At 35.0% G+C, this 20,080-nt stretch overlaps 1 protein-coding gene across 3 annotated transcripts in view; it reads left to right on the top strand.

Moving 5' to 3' along the window:
* LOC110403657 (protein unc-13 homolog A-like) overlaps positions 1-20,080 on the top strand; it is a 54,365-nt gene that overhangs the window by 10,869 nt on the left and 23,416 nt on the right. For 2 of the 3 annotated variants that reach the window (XM_021407194.1, XM_021407193.1), the window contains exons 3-6: positions 1,820-1,919; positions 2,315-2,432; positions 4,078-4,201; positions 7,398-7,533. In XM_021407194.1, the coding sequence (XP_021262869.1) occupies positions 1,820-1,919; positions 2,315-2,432; positions 4,078-4,201; positions 7,398-7,533 (478 nt within the window). Of the gene's footprint in view, positions 1-1,819; positions 1,920-2,314; positions 2,433-4,077; positions 4,202-7,397; positions 7,534-8,079; positions 8,173-20,080 lie in introns of all 3 variants that reach the window. The other variant, XM_021407192.1, reaches the window with a different exon arrangement.

Here is a 20,080-nt window from a genome sequence, read left to right as displayed (position 1 = left end):
CAGCAAAATGATTTACCAGGAACTTGTTCTGAAAATGCATTGTTGACGCCATTTCTCAAAAATAAGCTGCCGTTCTACACCTGTATTGACTTTGTCAACAGTGTGTTTAAGAACAAAAGATGTGTTTGAGAACACGGGTATACTACATTATAGAAAGTGTTGACTGTTGGTTTTCTTTGGGAAAAAAAAAAAATCATCTTACTTACCACCCTTTAGTCCTTTTGTCAAATATTATCATCCTAATTAATAAGATGTACCTACAGGATATACAGACAGAGGTAAAGAGGTTACCCTTCTCCTTCATGCATTTTGGTAGTTGCTGTGTAATCTAAGACAACCTATTCAAGAGACTATTGTAGATGGGAACAGCTTCCCTCTTGCTTGGTGACTGGTTGACCTGAGGTAATACAGGCAGCTCAAAAATAATTTTTTTTGGCAACATCTAATGTATATGTTGACAGTTGGTTTTTTGAGTTTTTTTTTAATTGCTGGTGTATATCCATATGTAGAATATTGGAGAATAATAACGGTTGTTCCATGCACACAAGCTGTAAAGATTTTCTGAACAGCTTCATAAATTAAGACAACGTAATATGCCCTTTTACACATTAGATTCCTATGTGATGGCTTGTTGTGATCTTGCCTGGAGTAGAGTTAGCCTCTGCAAAGAAAACTGTGTTCTGGGTTTTTGATTGAAATAGTGGTGACAACAAAGCAATGTTTTAGTTTTTGCAGAGCAGTGCTCACGGAGAATTTAGAGCTTTTCTACTTCTCATGCCACACTGCTAATAAGAAGGCTGGAGGGTGCACAAGAAGTTGAGGGGGTATAACCAAGAGAATTCATCCAAAGCAACCAAAGGGATATTCCACAACATGCAATGTCATGTTCCTCAATAAAAGCTGAGGAAAAGGACCATGTCTGGAGTGCTGACATTTTGGCTTCAAAAGAAATTGTTACTTACCGTGAACCTTACTTTCTTGGAAGTGGCTAAATATCTGTGTGCAGATGGGAAGAAGTGAACAAGTTCCTTGTTTTGCTTCCTCTGCATGCACAACTTTTGCTTGACTTAGTAAACTGTCTTTAATCTCAATGTATAAGTTTTCTCACTATCTTTGAGTCCATTCCCTGTCCTACTCTGGGGAGAAGTGGGGAAAGTAGCTGTGTGGTGCTCATCTTCCTACTGGAGTAGGGTAGAACAGGCCCAACATGGCAGAGTAGTTCTGCTTTTCTGTCAGTGACATTTTCAAACAATTTCAGTTTTATTATCTGCTGTTTAGGTCTTTTTTTTAAGAAGGTGTTTGAGCTTCTTTGGGACAGTATCTGAATCATACTTAGCATCTGCAACTATAGACAGAACTAGATTACCTCACAAAGACATGACAGAACTGCACCATGACAAGTTTTTGGTCTTACCTTAGTTGGACATGAATGCCAAATAGTTACTCACAAGTACTAGTGTATCACTTGAAAGCCAAAGAAAACGTGCAGAGTGTACATGCTGGTTTCATACAGAATCCGTCAGGGAAATTGATAAATAATCTGGGAAGCCATGTACGGAACCCGATCCTTAAAACAATTGTTTGCACATAGGATTACATTTTCCCACGTGTAATGCGATTTTCCTGTTACAATCTCATTATAATTAATAAGGATTTCCTTGTTCAAATCCACGTTTGAAAGCAATCTCTGAATGTGTTCTATGGAGAAAGAGTTAAACCTCCATAAACTTGGAATTGAATGTTTCTGGCTTCTAAGGTTTTAAAAAAAGAAAAAAAAAGTTAGGTCTACAACTGTATGTTTTTGTTGCTTCTTTCACAGAGGCATTCGACACCTATGTTGTTTTGAAAGTTCAAAATTTGAAAGGCACTACAATCAAAAGAAGAGGAAGTGAACCTTGCTGGGAACAGGACTTCATGTTGTAAGTTTCAGGTGGTTCTTGTCAATTGACTGTGTTGCATCTTTGCTGTATTTGATTTGAGCAATTGATATTGTGTGAGACAACATACAACCTGTGAAAGCAAGGGAAAAATTACTGTAGCAGGATAAGGCTACTGACAGCTGGAAATCTTGCTACACGTTTTGAGCAGAATTGTTGTTCTCCTCAGTTTGTTTGCTTTTTTTTAAAAAAAGGCAGTTGGGAGCAATGAAATTTCAAGACTGTCTTCAGTCTGATTCTTATATCATGCTTGCTATTTTGTATTCTGAGTATACTGAATATGGAACTCCACTGAATGTGCTGTAAACCACTAGCTCAAGGTACTATGACAGAGCCACCATTTTCTGTTTCACTGTTTATGTATTCATTGTTTTTAGTGAAATTGGCGCTGATGAAAAAGGCTTCACTGTAGAACTGTGGAAGAAAGGTTTGCTCTGGGATGGCATTTTAGGAATTTTATGGATTCCTCTTTCATCTGTGGAACATGCAACAGACGTAAGTTGACTTTCTGTGGAAATACAAAACAATAAGTAAAATCCAAGGCATTTCTTGTTTTTAGTTTCCCAGGCTAGTGTAATGACATATAAGTGATGTAAATTTATAGTCTCTCCTTGCTTCAGTCTCTAATAGTGAGGCATAGAGCAAATGTGACTCAGTAACAGCTGATATCCATTAGCTGTTCATACCCTGGAGAACAGGCTCTCATTCTGAGTCAGGTGTAATTCAGTAAGTGGGTTAGAGTTCATTTGTACTCTAATTATTAGACAGGCAGGAATAGTTTGGTTTATGGGATTCGAGCAAGGGAATTTCAAATTGTTGTTCCTGGCTTGACTTTTCATTGTGTGACCTTGGATAAGAATCTGTTAAAATGGGCAAAAAACCTGTTGTCCTGTCTCAAGGGAATTGACTGCTGTGTCAAAGAGGGAAACAGAAATTTGCTCTGTGGTAATAAGGAAATATTATAATGAGAACACGGAGAAAGATAAGTGGAGAAAGCCTGTCAATTGCAAGAGTTGTTAAGTGTCCAGCACATTCACAATCAGCCACTGGAGTAAGCATGCTTGCTCTCAGGGTAGAAAATCAAGAAAAAAAGACTAAGGAGTGTGGAAATATTGAAGCAAACACCAAGTGCTGTGAAATTGTCTGAAAGGAGAAAAAGTAAGAAGAGATGCCTTATTCTAACATTCCTCAATTCTCACACCCATAAATCTCTTCCACGCAGTTTTTGGGGTCTATTTAAAAAAAATAAAAAATAAAAATAACCCAGAATGAAGGAAGATAGATTAAGTTCAGAATCTGAGTTGTCTTTCACCTGTTCTTTGCAAGTAAGAATAATTTTGCCTAGTAATCACTCTGCCCCTCAGTATAACCTTAATTCTTTTTCTTCCTGTTTAGAGGTAAATGATAGCAAGTTAAAGGAGAGAAAACCAGAAAACCACTTTCTAACAGCATCACCCATAAGTTTCCATAGCCATCTCTCCATAGAAAATAATATCCATATGTACATTTAACTGACATTTTGATGACTCAAGAGAATAAGGGCAGAGGGGGGAATAAAAGTAACTCCTGCTTAATCTAGAAGTTGCTCTGTATCACAGCTACCAAGAGCCATTTCATGCCCCAGAGTAAATTGTTTTGTTTTGCTACCTAGCTGTTGTTGAGCTGTGACTTGCTGTTCTGGCTTGTTAGTTAATACTGAAACTTTAACAGAGATGGAAGAGGAGATTTTTTTTTTTTTAACTTCAGGTTGCCTGAGCCTCCATTTATAATTAGGCCACTATTTATGTATCTTGTTCACTTCTACTCTGTGGCTCTGCTATGGGATGTGGGGAGGGGTAGGAAACAGTCATATAGGAAAATCTCATTTCATAAGGGTAAAAGTCAACATTCATATTTACTGCATCTTAAACATATGATCATTTCAATGTGGATTTTCTATGCTGTAAAGAAAATGTTATGTTATCAAATACCATGCCTGTGAATAATTGAAGTCCTTACTACTACATAAATAAAAACTTGAAGAGCCTAGAATGGGTTTTAAGTCTATTAGTGTCATAAGGGGACTCACACTGAATTAAGGGAACCTTGATGAATAAAGTTTTCAACCCAATGTAGGCATATTTTTGAATATTTTTTCTAGGAAGGTCCGGGTGCCTGGTGGACATTGCATTCTGAAGTAATAAAAAATGGAATTGAGATTCAAGGCACAAGAACACCAACTTCACATGAGCTCTTACTGGATGTCTACTTTGCAATACCATTTGGTGAGTTAAAGGTAGATGAGGAGGAGGGAAGCAAGCATCTGTAAATACCATTATCAAAAAATTAATGAACTGTGAAGTATCTTTCAATGCCAGTTCTTAAACCATCCTTTTCTACTTTAAGTTCCTGAAATGGTAATTTTTCTATAGATTATTACATGGTTATTCATCACTGAAGCATTGTATAACATTTTAAAAGCAAGTTAAGCCCTCTTCACATTCTGTATTCTTGTGGGTTTTTTGTTTGCTTTTTCTCCTCTGCCCTTCCACAATTTTCAGTGTAGGATTTCCTTCCTTGATATTTGGTTGTATTTAACTCTGACTGCTTATGCATTTAAAAAAAAAAAAAAGACAGCAGTGAAAAGAAATAATGGGTTATAAAGACAACGGCAGAAGAAGATGGTGTTTTCAGTAACAGTAAAATACCTATTATAGAAGGAGAGAAATTGGTACAACTGGCATTTATTCTATATATCATGAACTTGTTGAAATCTCCTTTGAATCAGTTAAGTCTTCCTATATAGAAACCAGATGGATGTCCATTTTAATTTAATTTAATTTTTTTTTCAAAAATAGTGTGTTTAGAAGTTGCAAATTCAGGTTGTTAATAATTTCAGGCTGCTACTAAGCAGGAGTGTCAGAAATAGAATTTTAGTCTGTGCTCAGTACTGTAGATAGAGTGCTGTGGAAATCCTGTAGGGGTCACTCTTACGCTACAGTTCTTGCAGAGGGAAGCTCTGAAAAGCGTTCTGTCTGGTACTGAGAAAGCAGGTGTGTGTTTTCACCCCTTATCTGGAGTTTTAAATGAATTGTTAGATTTTGATTGCTGATTCTGTTGAATGACTTTCAGTTCAGCTATGATCAACTGAGAATCTGTCCTTGACTATTGGAGTCAGCGCAGACTCTTTGTTAAGCAAATTATGTTGGAATAGTAAAGGCTGTTGTCATTTTTTGTATTTCCTGAAAGATGTCCATTTGAGAATGTCACATACTTAATCTGCAGAAGAAAAATTAATGTTCAGTAGAAATGTGAGCCCTCCATGCTTTAGTTAATGTGTGATTTCATGTGGAATTGAAGTACTGCATTTAGTATCAAATAGTGGTTTTATTCATGGGTGCTTTTCTTCTATAAATATGAGTTAATGCTACTCATGGTAGAAATAAGTGGTCATTTCACCATGTTCTGTTAAAACAGAATCTCATATTTAAAGTTTTACAATCAAATTCACAGTATTAAAGCATGGATGTAAGTCTCCATATTGGACATAGGTTAGATGAGGTCACAGTAGGGCTGTTAGACCTAGATGATTTTTAAGGTTCCTTTGAACCCAAACCTCCCTGAGATTCTGTGGACTCTAGATTGATACTGCTACTGAATTGCAAACATTTCCAATGTTTCTAAAAGTCAAGATTTTAAAGAATAATCAGGTTTCATTATTGAATATAATTTTTCTTCAAATTTACTAGGTTGCTGTGTAAGAAGACAGTAAAATTTAAGACACTCCTTATGGTTTTTCTAATTGGCCCGTGTTCCTTAACAAGTATAAAAATAATAAAATTGTGTGTATGTACACCAAGGAGTAGGCCATATATTCTTAGAAAAGCATGATCTTGTAAAATAGCAGGGAACTGTGTATAGCTGAAAATACAATGAAAGTGAAGTGCTGAGTATGTGAAGCAACTGGTTGTTGTTTTTTTTTTAAATGAACTTATTATAGAAACACTAATTCAAAGATGCATTTGTTATTGTTTAAATGCATTTAAACAAGTTTTACTGTTTCATTATTTTACCATAGGCTGTACATTGAGTATTTTTACCTAGAAACCATACAGCTATGTTGAGCTCATATTTAAGCAATTTTTTTTGTCTTGTGAGTAGAAACACAAGCATGAACAAGGGCCTGCTGAGAATCAATTAACCTGCAGTCTTCCCTTAAGGGTTTAATCTCTGAAGCACTCAACGTATATAGTATAACTCTTTTGGAAAGTCATACTCCGCTTTACCTTGGCAGAATACAATCAAAAGAGGATGGAGATAATTTTATTTAAGTGAAATGGATTTGGCAATACCTATAATTTTTGAAGTCATTTGTGTGACTTGTAAACTAAGGTCTTTGTTCCCCAAGTAGTCTCCTGAACATCAACTGGGCTGTAATCTCGTGAGTTATGACCAAGGAATTAACAAACAGAAGAGATTTTTCATAATTTTTTTTTTTTATTGGCTTAAAGCAGGGTAGTGAAAAATCAATGTCTGGGAAAACTCTTCCCTCAAAGTATGAAATTCCAAGTATGAAGTACCTCAGTTTGTGCTATAATTCATATCTACATAACCAGCCTACAAGTTAGCATTAATTTCTGCAGTTGGAAAACAATATCTGACTGTTTTCCAGAGTGTTTTCTTCAACTTACCTTTGTTTCACAATGGTGTTGCTTTTATTATGAGCAAAAGATTACATAAATATTATCTTCTTTTGCAGCTAATGAAATAAACTGTGAGAGGAAATAGACCAAAACACAGTACTTAACACATAAACAAAGTAACAAAAAATGAAAGAAAAGAGAAGGGTGCAGGAATTTTTCTAAGCATTATGAAAGTGAAATTTTTCAGGGTCTGATGGAATTTTTTTGCACTCACTAAAGCTCATATGATGGTTTACGGAGTAAAATTCAGGAAATAACACTTTCATTGCAGTTGAGACTTACTTGGTTCCTCCAGAGGGATAACTAGAAACACGGATGGTTCCAGGCCAATAGCAAAAAAAAGTTAAAGTGAAATATGATATTTTTACAAAAAAAAAACAAAAACAAAAAACTTGGAACACTATGCACGGACACACGAGAAATACATGGACAGTTAAGAGCAGAACTGGAAAACTAAGATATCTACTTTCTTTGCAATCAACAATAATTTTCTTCTCAGTTGTGAAATAATCCTTTCCTAAGTTTGTGCCTTAAAAGGGGCACTGGCTTAGCTTAAGGTTAGTTCGGTAATGTTTTCAGAAGATTATCTTTGTTATAGATTTTGGAAGTATTTCTGCTTTCCTGTAGAAAATAGGATTTAATTATAATAGTATTTTGGTATCAACTTGATTAATTCTCCACTACTAAGTTTGTTACTCATGGATAAATATTTACTTATTTTAGGAACTCCTTCTCTCCTTGAGATGGACAGAAATATTTCTATATTTCTCCTCCTTAGATATGCATGAAGATTTAGACTACAGAGGCTGCAATAAGGAGATGCTACTTCAAGGAACAAAACATTCACATAAAGATGAGTGTGATAATCTGTCATCTGTGGAAAGTGGCCTCCACATACAAGAAAACAAACTAAGGTATTTTATTTTGTCATATCAAGCATGTGTCATAATATTTATTTTTAATTTGACATTCAGTGATACACAATTATTTTAAGCAAGTATGTGACTAGAAGTTTCATAAACATATAAAGCTATTAAAAAAAAAAAAACAACCTTTGCATCTTTATGGTAGGATAGAGTATAAGATCTTCATATTCTATTAAAAGAAGTGTGAAGAACACAGTTTCCTGCCAAGAAAATTGGTGATATTTTTGCCCTCTCATTGAATCATAAGCTGTTAGGAAAGGGGATTTTAGTCTACTAAAAGTATAGGCATTAGATGTGCACAAGAAATATTTTTTTGGCAAGCTCTTATAGAACAGTGATCTGATAATGATACAAAAGCAGTAAATAACATTTTAAAATCTGTTGCGAGAGATTCTATGTACGTGCTTATGTACAGATAGCTTCAGAAACACAGATTTAAGGTGATGCTTTAAAAGGACAATATTTTGAAGACAGCATAGCCAGACACTAGCCTTTTCTAATGACAAATATATTATAATTTTCTTTTATGTTAAGGAACATCTCACTAGAACCAGAAGCCACTCTCTCTACCCATCCTTGTTTCCAGTGCCTCCTACTCTTGCATCTCCTGCTCCTAGTTGTTACCAGGTGGTTACTCCCATTTCTTGTTTTTATCTCTTCTGGAACTGTGTTTTGTTGGAATGGGCTCTGTTGAGATTTGCTCTGAATCAAAAAAAAAAAAAAAAAAAAAAAGCAGCACTATTTTTCACTTAATTAGTGGCTTTTTTGCCTGTTTAGTGAATTGAGTAGGTTTAGGGATGAATGGAACAATCTTATTCTTCTCTCACTGCCAGCTGATCACTACCATTCCCTTTTTTGTCCCCCTCCCTGGGTCATCATAACAGTTTGTATAGCTAGTCAATAAACCAGCCTGGGGAACCATTCTGTATTTAAACGAAGCATGTTTTGCCAGGTTAATTTTCATTCAGCCCAGCTTTGTGGGCCATTTAACTTGGCAGATGCTCAAATGTTTTGTGGCAGCATGAAGAAACAATAGGAATGAGCAGGGGCAGTCCTAGCTTACTCCAGCATTGTGTCAGTGGCTCAACAAGTCTAAATAATGAGCTGCATACTGAAGCATGAAACAGGTAAAGTTTCTCACAGAGCTGTGAACTGAACTCTCTTGCAATAGGAGGAATTAGGTGGTCTGTTACTGCTATTTCCATTATCTTTCACAATGATTTTCTGGTTTGTGGTTCCCAAGCAGTGTGCTGCCTGGATGATACTTAATTTTCAAGAACATAAGGCATTAAATTAAAGCTGAAAACAATAAAAAAAATTATAGCACTTGTAAGAGTGCTCAGTGGGACAGCAAAGTTGACAGACAGTTGATTTTGTTATTGTCTGGTACTAATTAAGTTCTATGTGGCTAAGCATTGAGAGCACTTCAGTGGTATTAGAAATTCAGAAACTTGCAGCATTTGCTATCAGAGAGAAAAGGCAATAAAAGCAGTTAGACTATAAGGCAATATATATATCATTTATATGTTATTATATATATTATATTATATATATGTTAAATATATTTTCTGAAGGTATAATGTGTACATACTTAAAAGACCTCTTCATGTATGGTAAAAACTGTAGTTCTGGTGCCTGTATGTTCAACAAAAAATTACTGTTAAATACATGAGTTAGCAAAAAAAGATGATCAAGCTCATAGTGAAGCCAGCCAGTAGAAAGTGTACGTACACAGGGTACTACAGATTTTTTTCTTTTTCATTGTTGTTATCTTTTTTCTGTTTATGTTTACCAGCAAGTTCTTGCAGCATACTAGCAGAGAAGTACAACTGCTTCCTTAGGGTGAGAGATGTCACCCTAATTCAAGAGCAATTTCACCATATTTGTCTAAGAACATGCCCAGTCATTAGCATATTGTCTGGGCTGACGCATCTTTTTCAGCAGAGATCTGAGCCTCTGAGCAGATTAATCTAAATGAAAATAACTTTATCTGTCCTGATAATCAAATTATTTCCTTAGCCCTTTTGTCCCAGATGATTTTCTTGAATTTAAATGAACTTTTGTGTTACTAAATTAAAAGTTATCACTAAATTACAGGTAATAATTTAAAATGGAAATTATTTTCATCTAATTAGAGGCATTTTCAAAGATTATCCAGAAAGATTATAATAGTTTTAAAGCTTAAAATGAATTAATTGTGTATTTAAAAAAAAAAAAGAAATTATATTTGTAATAATGAAATAGATCAGAAAACCCTGTGGTGAGTACTTAAATTACATTATTTGTTGTGAATGACTGCACCAAATTGGATGTATCCTGTAAATACTTCAGTTTTTCTGTGTACAAAGCTCACTTCCTATTAATCTATTCTTTACCCTGATTTTTCAGTTCTTTGGACTTCTGTATACATATAGTGTTTATGGCTGTTTACTCTAGATGTAGACAGCTAATTAAGTGTAAGTGATGAACTTCTTCTGCCAGTCCTAAGCTAAATATATTTGGCTGTGTATAGTAACCATATGAGAAATCAGTTGTTCCATTCTGCATGTATTATTAGTATCCAGTTCTCAATGCTGGTGCTTGCAAAAATGTGGACATCATGGTTAATTATTTTTCTGCCATTGAGAAACAAATGCAATGCTGTTCGTGGCTAGAAATTTATTTATGTTATGTAGTTTTACAACAGAATGACTGGAAAACATCACATAATTTAGAAATATATAAACTCTGGAGAATGTCACAGTGAATGTGCATGTCATGTAATTGTATGCTGATAATTCAGGGAAAATACATATGTATGTATTTGAGTTACTCTTTTATACAATTATACTTTTTATGCATGCTTCCTTTGTGTACTTAGAATATATACATCTATTACATTAGCATGTATGACATCTTTTTAGCATATGACATCTTAAGGTGCCGTGAGGGGAATTAGTACTGTGGACAACTCAATTACATATGTACAATATTGAAAGAAAAGATTAAGTTCATAAAATCTTTACATGAAAACTTTGTGTTCTATGTACAGTCAAGGTAACTGGAATAAAAAATAATCTGTGCAGAACTGAGATCCCTGCAACTTGAAACATATGAAGGCTAAAAATAGCACAATTGATGTTTGTTTCTGTTAAGTATATGGTGTTTGTCCTGGAGACATTTTGCTCATTGTTCTGGAGCGTATAAACAGGAGCGGGATCGATTGTTCACGAGGGTGGATAGTGATAGGACAAGGGGGAATGGTTTTAAACTGAGACAGGGGAGGTTTAGGCTAGATATTAGGTGGAAGTTTTTCACTCAGAGGGTGGTGACGCACGGAACAGGTTGCCCAGGGAGGTTGTGGATGCCCCGTCCCTGGAGCTATTCAAGGCCAGACTGGACGTGGCTCTGGGCAGCCTGGTCTAGTGGTTGGCAACCCTGCACTCAGCAGAGGGGTTGAAACTCAATGATCTTTGAGGTCCTTTTCAACCCAGGCCATTCTACATTTCTATGATTTAACTGACACTCTAGGATGGAAATACTCTTTATAATTGAAGTGAATCCATTGATCAATCCATAACTCAGAATAATAGTCTGTTTCCTAAAAATTGTAGAACTACTGTTTGAAACAAAGGAATTATGATGAAAAAGTACTTCTAAAAAAATACTGAGCAACAAAGAGGCTTTTATGTCCTATTTACAAAGGAACTTAGTTATTCAGCTCTTGAAAATGTTAAATGCAATATTTTAAAAATACCAATCTAATATGTTAGACTATGTTAATGCTGTGGTCAACAGCTAATCAGTTAAACAAAAGTACTATGCAATTATCTGTCAATCACAAACTAAAACCAAGGGCATTGCAAGGACTAGGTGTACTTCCAAACCAACCAAAATTGAACCAAAAATCTAAAGCATTAGGGTAACACAGATGAATATTATTTTAAAACAAAGATCTTTAATGTATTCTCTGATACTTGTTCTCTGTGCAGGAGTATAAATCAATCATACGACAGGAAAAATGACTCACTGACATATGCATAAGAAATTAAAAAAATAATTCGTCAGGTTGATTATTTCACCTGCATAGCCATCTGGGTAGATGCTGTGCATCCTTGTATTCATCAAATAAAGGATATGCATACAAAATCACACTAGACCTATGTAGATCTGGTGGACAAAGTTGGGCCTGAGTGGTTCTACAGTATTTGGTTTTGTGGTGCTGTTTCCTGTCATCTAATATGTATGATGGTGACTGCTGAGTGCTAGAGAGAGCTGTACTACTAAAACTGGACTTCACTATCACTCACAATGTTGATTTTAATGAAGACTTCATTAAACTAATATTCATTAAACCAACATGACTTGATAGTAACATACTGATTTTTTTTTTGATAACAGTTCAAAACTGAAAAGAATGCTTAAATGTGATAAATTGCGTTTTAAATGTCTCTTGAAGTTTGAAACATTCTGAAAGATACTTAGCCTCTTAAAAATGTATTTAAAAATAAAGAAAGCTAATTCCATAGAAGCAAGCATTTACTAAGGTCTAAATTCATTTGAAGTGATTGCTTTACAGCCATTTATGCAATAACCTGCTTAATTATTCTGCCTGCCCATCATTCTTCTGTACATGAAAACTGTTTATAAACTGTTAAAATTTCTGCCTCTACTTCTTAGTTACACATAAGGAACTTCTGAAATGAAAACCATGTTTCCAATATGTGGCATTCCATAGCTGTTTAAACAGTTAATGTTTGTCCATGTGCATTTTCTGTTGTGATCTTTCAATGACCAATTGTTCCCCAGAGTTACAGTTTAGAATAGCTAAGAATAACTGTTATTCCATGATGCGTATTGTTTCATTTCATGTTGACTGCCACAAAGAAATAATGTAAGAGCCTCCCACCCCTCAAGAAAAAGGCAGCTGATATCTTTAAGTAGTAGATTTTGATGATTGTTCTTTGCATTTAATTATTATTCTGAAGCAGTTTTCTAAAATCAAGGTATGTTGCATGATTGCATTCCATGTGCATTGCATTGCTCCAGTTGGATCACTGAGCTTCACTTTCTCATGACTGAGACAGTATTATTTTCAACACATTTAAAGAACAAAACTATCACTTCTCAGGACAACAGCTTCATCCATTCTGGAAGGCTGTGAAAGGCATCTTATAACACGAGATTTTCTAGAAGGTCATATTTGTTCTAAACATAAGTCTTATTTAATATTCCCTGTGGTAACTCCCACTTCCATGTATAGCAGATGTTTCACAGGACCTTTAGAACACCTGGGCTCATGTCAAGTGGCATCTGAATGCCCAATGAGTTCAAATAGCTTTGAATACCTATACTTAGGTATCTGAATTGGATTCTTTCTGCCCATTTCAGAGATTTATTTCAGTTGTCCTGGATACCAGAACTTCTTCCTAGAAAAGTATGTTGCTCCTCTAAGTTCCACATAATACTTGTCAGAAACAAAACATTTGAAAGGGACTTTATCTAGTAAGCATTTTTTTTTTGCAGCCTACTTCTACTTTAAAGTGTTTGGGTAAGATTCAGTCAGACCATGAACTGACTAGACGTGGTTCTGATCCTTGAACTTTAACTATTGGATTAAAAATGACAAACTTCTTTTTAAAAGCACTTGTTTAAAATGTCCTTAGACACTGTGAAATGTCACCCAAAGGCAATTCTGTCTATCAGCAATATCTGAGCAATTCAGTCAGCACTGAGAATTAATAGCCTCATGGAAAGCAATGCAATTTAGTTACTAGGTTTGTCAAGTTACAGCCTCAGGGACAGAAATTTCCGGATTCTAAAAAAGATAATATTAAATACTTACTCTTGTATTCTTCCTTAAACCCTCTACTAATGAGGAAAAATAATTCTAGATCTCAAGTATAACTAATTGAGTTATATCAAATCTGTTCTCAAGACAGTGACTGAACCTTGATACAGAAACTATAATGGGTATATATGAAACTTCATGGTATATAGGAGAAAATGAGTGTCATGTCTTCTATTTTGCACAAATGGAACAATAGACAAGTATTTGAGGTGAAAATCAATATTATCTTCTCATTTCTATAGTATTTAGCATGATAGGATCTGTGTGCTGCTTAATATGAGTGGTGCTTAATATGAGTGGTTCATAATACAGTGTTATTGTGCGCTATTTCCTTTGATCTAAATTGTTTTCCAGTCGTGCTCTTCTAAATGCAAGTAAAAAATGAAACAGTGGTTTTCTTTTTTTCTTTCCCCCAGTGGGACAGTAGGAGAAGTGACCTGACTTGAAGTATTGAAAATGTGTACAATAGACATCTAGTGAAAATTTTAAACTAAATGGCCATTTTAACACCAAGTATTAGTAATAGCTGTTGTACATCAATCTTAGTTCAACCTCATCTGCTTTAAACTTGCATTTTAGCTCTAAGCTGATATTGTAGTATTGGATGCTTGATGATGTGTTTGCTGTAAAAAGCATCTTTATGGGAAGTACCGTAAGAGTAGAAAAACATAAAATTTTGACATTCAGAATAGTTTGAAAGAAGAGAATGTGAACCTTGATAAGTTATTGCTGCAGCTGTACTTTCACTTGCTTTTATACTTAGGCTAATTTTTTTCTCTATATAACTTTAAATTGTTTAATAGTTCTACGTTCCAATGGCAGAGTAAGATCACTGTTTACAGCAAGCTCCCATCAGAATACTTCCCCTCAATAAGAGCTTCTTTCACATCTTGAGAAGCATTCCTCTAAGGATTTTGTCTGCTCAGGCAGCAGTTTTATACTTGAATTATAGAAAACATTGTGGATACAAAGATATTCTGCTTTAGGTGAAGTTCAGTTTTGCCTTATAGAAGACATTTAAAACTGGTATAAATGATACTATTCATTTATTTCATTACAGCAAGGTAGATCTTTTCAATATGAGAAAATTGTTGTAACAGTGGCTTACACTCTTCATAAAATTAAGCCTTTTTGAATAGCACTGGAGTGCTGAGAGTTTGTTCTGTTGCTCCCCAGGCTTAATTCTCATCTGTCACTCAAGTTAGTACATTCGTTAATGGTCTTTTCTGCTCTGTTGCCCTTGCAGAGTTCAGATCCAACTTCTCTTTTCAAAAATGTTCTTCCTTCAATCTTCTAGAGCTATTTCTCTCGAGTTAAAACTAGTTATTTCAAAGCCTATTTAAGTTAAAAATCTTTATAAGGAATTCTAAAGAATATTACAGTAGCTCTCCACAGCAGAAAAACTATGGTCAGTGTTCAAAATTAGAATTGGAGAATACTAAGTACCATGAGGATAGTGAACTTGAAGTTTAAGCGATGGAGCTCTGTAAGTTGCCTCTAGTTAATTTTTCTAATGATGTTAACTTTAGGAATAAAATGACTAACGGTTGTATGTGTTAAAAGATCTTGAGTGGGAAAGCCACCAAGGAAAAGATGATTCATCAAGAGCTGTATGTAGAGAAAATGTACTCTGCAGGCTGAGAAACAATACACAGGGAATTGAGCAAACACACTGAGGGAGTTGACAATCCTGTCACAACATCTAACAGATCATATATAAACATGTTAATAGCAGTAAGAAATGGAAGAAATTTCCTTTGGCAAGGCAAATTGCAGTTCAGGAGAAAGGATACTGAGCAGATATGATGCGTTGATCTGCTGATTCTTTTAATGTATATACTTATGCATATATTTTTTTATGTATTTTGATGTATATTTTTTAATTTATCTTCCTGAACTCAAAGTTATATGAGTAGATTCAAATACAGTTTCAAACAGTGAAATCATCTTTCTTGGAAGCATTCCTTTCTGTCTTGGATATTAAGATTCAAAGTTAGAAAAACTCTGTAAATAGAGAGATGGCAGACAGCTCCTTTGTGTCACGGTGCAACAATTGCTAAAGGGCAAGGAAAATGCCACATAACTGCAGACCAGACACTACAGGTACGGATTAAGTTTGAGTTAAAACCCATCCAATTTCTGCAATGTGAGATTCTGTTCGAAGAGGACTGAAATATGATCATATTAGGACCAATTTGCAACAATATACATGTATACATTTCCCTTTTTTCCAATGATTTTTGCTAAATATGTTTATGCACAACAGTACAGCCTTCTCTATTACTCCTTATTTATTGCAAATTATATTGGGTGAAGGTAAACATGAACAGCATTAGATTCCTAAAGCGAATCTTAGGGGATTTTTCTCTTGATTTCTTTTTTTTCCACTGAAGTTATGAATTATAGTAAGACTAGTGTCTTACTATATTCCAACGTGTTTCTGGAAAATTGTATCTAGGTTCTGTCGCTGGATTTTTTTTATATTGAAAATTTTCAGTTTTCAGAAATGAAATGGATAGTTCGTTCTTAATTCCACTCTGTATTGACTGAAAAAGTTGGAGAATGTGCTTACTGAATAAATAATGTGTATTAATGATGCAGTTAAGCTGTGAAGCAGAGCTTATTCTTACAACATATTTTTGCATTACACAATTCACATTATTCAAGGCTATCTAGAGCAGGAAAAAGTTATTACGATTATGTTTGTAGATGCAGATTTTATAATGAAACATGCATAATTAAACTATATATTGAGAAGGGTAGAGTTGTATGAATATAGAGGAATTTGAACAGATGAACTAGAGTTATATATGTGACTGCAAATATAACGCAAGTGCGAGAAATAGGGAAATAAATACTTACATACTTTCTCTGTAAATAATGGTCCAACATCCTAATGGCCACTTCTCTAAAACCTGTGAAAAAGAACATCTCATTACAGTTACTTGAGCTAGGTGATGCTTTGTGACAGAGTCAAGCTGGACTAGAAGCTGGTGCTTCACTGGACAGTAGTAGAAAGGTGTCTTGCTAGTATCTTATTCACACTAACATGTGTTTCTTTGCATCACATGACTTCTCTGATAGCTTCTGGTCTTGTCCACCACTTCCTATCCTAATTGCATGTCCTTTTATTCTGATAAGCGTCTTACACTTGGGAGAAGATGAATGTAACTGTTGCAGCACTGAAGAGATAATGCATCTTGAGAGGATTTCTCAGTTAGAAAAACTGCCTTGCATTCATCAGGGAAGCTTGGAAACTGCTTTGTAAGATGTTGATTTACTGTCTAACACACTTTGGGGGGGGAAAAAAAGCAGAATATCTTCAAAGCTACTATTCTATAGCTGTGTAGGGGGAAAGCATCAGTACTTACTGGCACTGCACTAAATATACTAAGACTGAAATTTAAAAAAAAAAAAGTCACCTATCTGAATGGTAGCTTTCAGTTCAGTTCAAAGCCTGAGTGGTTGGAGTGCATTAAAAACAGCATAGCCTGCCAGTTAAAAGTAGTATTTCTCCCATTATATTTAGCACTGATGCAGCCTCCCCTTGAATATTGTGTTCAGAATTGGGCTCCACAATACAGAGGAAAAAAAAAAGATTTTGAGATAAATGATTGCCTCCACAAAAGGGCATCAAGGCTGATTAAAGGTTTAGAAGGCATGTCCTGGGGTGAGCAGCTGAGGACACTGGGGTTAACTGGATTGGAGGAAGGGAGGCCAAACTGTGACTTTGCTGCTCTGCACAATTTCTGGGGAAGGGGAAGTAGAAAGAGATGTCCTTCTCAATGACCTGTGTAGAGATTGTGTGGTCAGGCAGTTAGGCTTGATGATCATTGTAAGTACCTTCCAACTGAGCTATTCTTAATTCACATGCTTTAGCACTAGGCCTTCAGTTGCAGCTGTTCTCAGGATACTATTTAAGGTAATTGAATTATTTCCTCCAGCATAATCGAAGCAAGATGCCACCCAGTTTTGCCACCCAAGCCAAGCCTCACAGGAAAGGTGTTCATGACTGAGAAAAGGAGTATTTTGGAATGTTAAATCCAAAATACATCTACATCTTTAAAAGTCTCAATCCATGAAGTCACTTAAATAGCAGGAATTCATGCAATGAAGGGTGTATTCCTAAATAATTTTGTGGTGTGTCAGAACTATGATAAAACGTTACATACCTTCAGCTGACACTGTAAATTCTGTTCAAGTGTTTGTTCTCAGTATAAATTCAAGTTTCTTTATAAAACATCTTGCCTTCTGTGTTTATGTTAGTTTCTGATGGATTTCTAACTATTGGAGGTTCACAAAAAGAAAATCTTTCAGCTCTTTGCTGTCAGTGTGGAATAGAATACCTCTATCATACTGTAGACGTGTGCCCTGGAGAGTGTTTAGTTTGTCACAACATGTAAATGGTGGCATAAATGAAGTTATTTCACAGAAGATCTAACAGAATCTTGAAGGGCAACTGGCTTTATGCCTCTGCTTATTTTCATGGTAGGAAAAACAGGAAGGTGGGGACACCAAAAACTTTTACACAAAGGTAGTAAAGCTAACTAACCCCTATCGGTTCCAGCTTAGTCCTTCCAAAATGCTATTTCCCGATAAACTAAGGGTATGGATTAGACCTCTGCTTCCTCCATTTTTCAAATTATGATCATAAAGATAAATTATATAACTTCAGATCAATCCTTTTCTGTCTGCTGTCCTGTTTGCATACAGAAACTAACTTTCACCTTACCCTCTTGCAATTTTTCCATTCTCCATTTTGGTTAATGCCAAAATGTTTATTTGATTCTTATAAAATGCTCAGAGCACAAGATTCAGGGCTCGTGACTGCAGGAATGTAACAAGATGCCTCAAAGAGGGTTTGGAATATTTCTAAGATCTTACTCAAAAGAAAGCAGTGAAACATACACTAAGCTAAGTTGGTGCAAATGTAAAATTCAAGACAAGCCTAAGCTAAGCACAAACTTCAGTGTATCAAATCAGGGATTTTGTCAGTTGCAGCAGTTCAAGAAGTTATCTCCCTTCCCCAGTAACCATTTTCAACTCATCAAAATAACATATTGGAAAATAGTGGTTAAAATTAGATGTGACCACCTAAATCAATTTTATTTTAACTGGTAACAACCCATAAACATATAGTCTGAAAGGTGAAATACTAAGGAGGAGAAAGAAATTCTCTTGCAACAAACGGTTAATTACCTCCAGGAAGAGGAGAGGTAACAAGGCTGCAGTTATTTACAGGGTATCTTTAGCAGCTGTGCAGATAATGGACTGTGGCTCAGGTGTTTCTAACAACCAAGCAAGAACAAATATCTTCAGGAAAAGGGAGAGATCACCATATATGCGAGTTACTCCTATAAAAATCTTAGAAAGAAGTAGAGGAAATACGTGGACTTAAGAAACAAGAGTGAGTTTTATTATGGGGATAAACACATACCTGGAAACTTTGCTCTAGAGGTGAGTCAAAACATGTAGGCTGTGTTAGAAGCCTTAAGTTCTTAATGATTATGTAAGTAACATGAAAAAGCTTGAGACAAAAATCTCTTAAACAATTATCTAAGGTATACGTACCTGTAAGTGACCTTTTCTGTTTCTGTTCGCATGTTACTAAATGTTTGGTTTGTAATGGTTAGTAGATAGATGTTATTGCTGCACTAAGTTTTAACTTAAGCATGTACGCAAGATGATCTTGAAATCAGCGAATATTATTTTATTGGCACAGAGAATGTTGCTTTGAAAATAGAGGCTGGAAAGTTGAAATCTATCAATTTTCTCAAAGAAACTTGTACTTTGAAATTGTGGATTTAATACAATGAAAATGCCCAAGAACCCAGAACTGTAATTATAAATTCTTAAAAGTGAATAACAGTTGTAATATAAACATCATGTGGGCAGATAATTGAAGGTAATAATAAAGCTTCTAAAATTTGTTGATGGAGATATTAAGAAAGAAAATGCGAACAAAAAAAATAGTATAGTCAAACTTAAAATGAAAATTTATCAAAGGAATGAGTGGCTGACCTACAAACAAGTTATTTCTCTGCTGTAATGTTTGGAAATGAAATTATTAAGTGATTCTTGGGAATCTGAAAATGGGAACAAGCGAAGCGGTATAGATTTAATGATTTAATAGATTTTAAGGGAAGGTATCTTAGAGCAAAATTTGCCTTCTGTTTTCACCAAGACATGAGAGTATGCATAGGTACATACAAGTGCATATGTATGACATAAATAATGCTAAACCTTATGAATCTAGACATTTAATTAAAAAAAAAAGAAAGTCTTGTTGTGGTCTAGCTAGCTATGAAATGCCTAGCTCTCAATTCTCCTTTTTTGTCATTTATTTCCTCTTAACATGTTACAGCTAAGATGTGCATGTACTACCTACAGTTCTTCCTGGTGTTTTACTAAACTATGACTCATTACACAGCTTTTTAATATTATAGTGATTCTTTTTATCTGTACAAAGCATTAAAACTAAATGATAACTTTGTAACATGATCATTCTTACGTCTGGGGCACCATTTTTATAGGCTCCAAATTCCATGTACACTTTTTACAAGAATAGTGTTCTCTTCTACTAAGTAGGGGAGTTATGTGAAAACTCCTGATACAAGGCACTTTGTTTTCAGCTGGAAACCATTTCTCTGCAGCCAGCTGCAGATAATTTCTTGACAGGTGCCTTAACAAAGGCAAGGTTATTGA

Source organism: Numida meleagris, chromosome 9 (assembly GCF_002078875.1).
Source record: "Numida meleagris isolate 19003 breed g44 Domestic line chromosome 9, NumMel1.0, whole genome shotgun sequence".
In the NCBI taxonomy this organism is placed as follows: domain Eukaryota; kingdom Metazoa; phylum Chordata; class Aves; order Galliformes; family Numididae; genus Numida; species Numida meleagris.
This window is presented reverse-complemented; position numbering and strand designations above follow the sequence as displayed.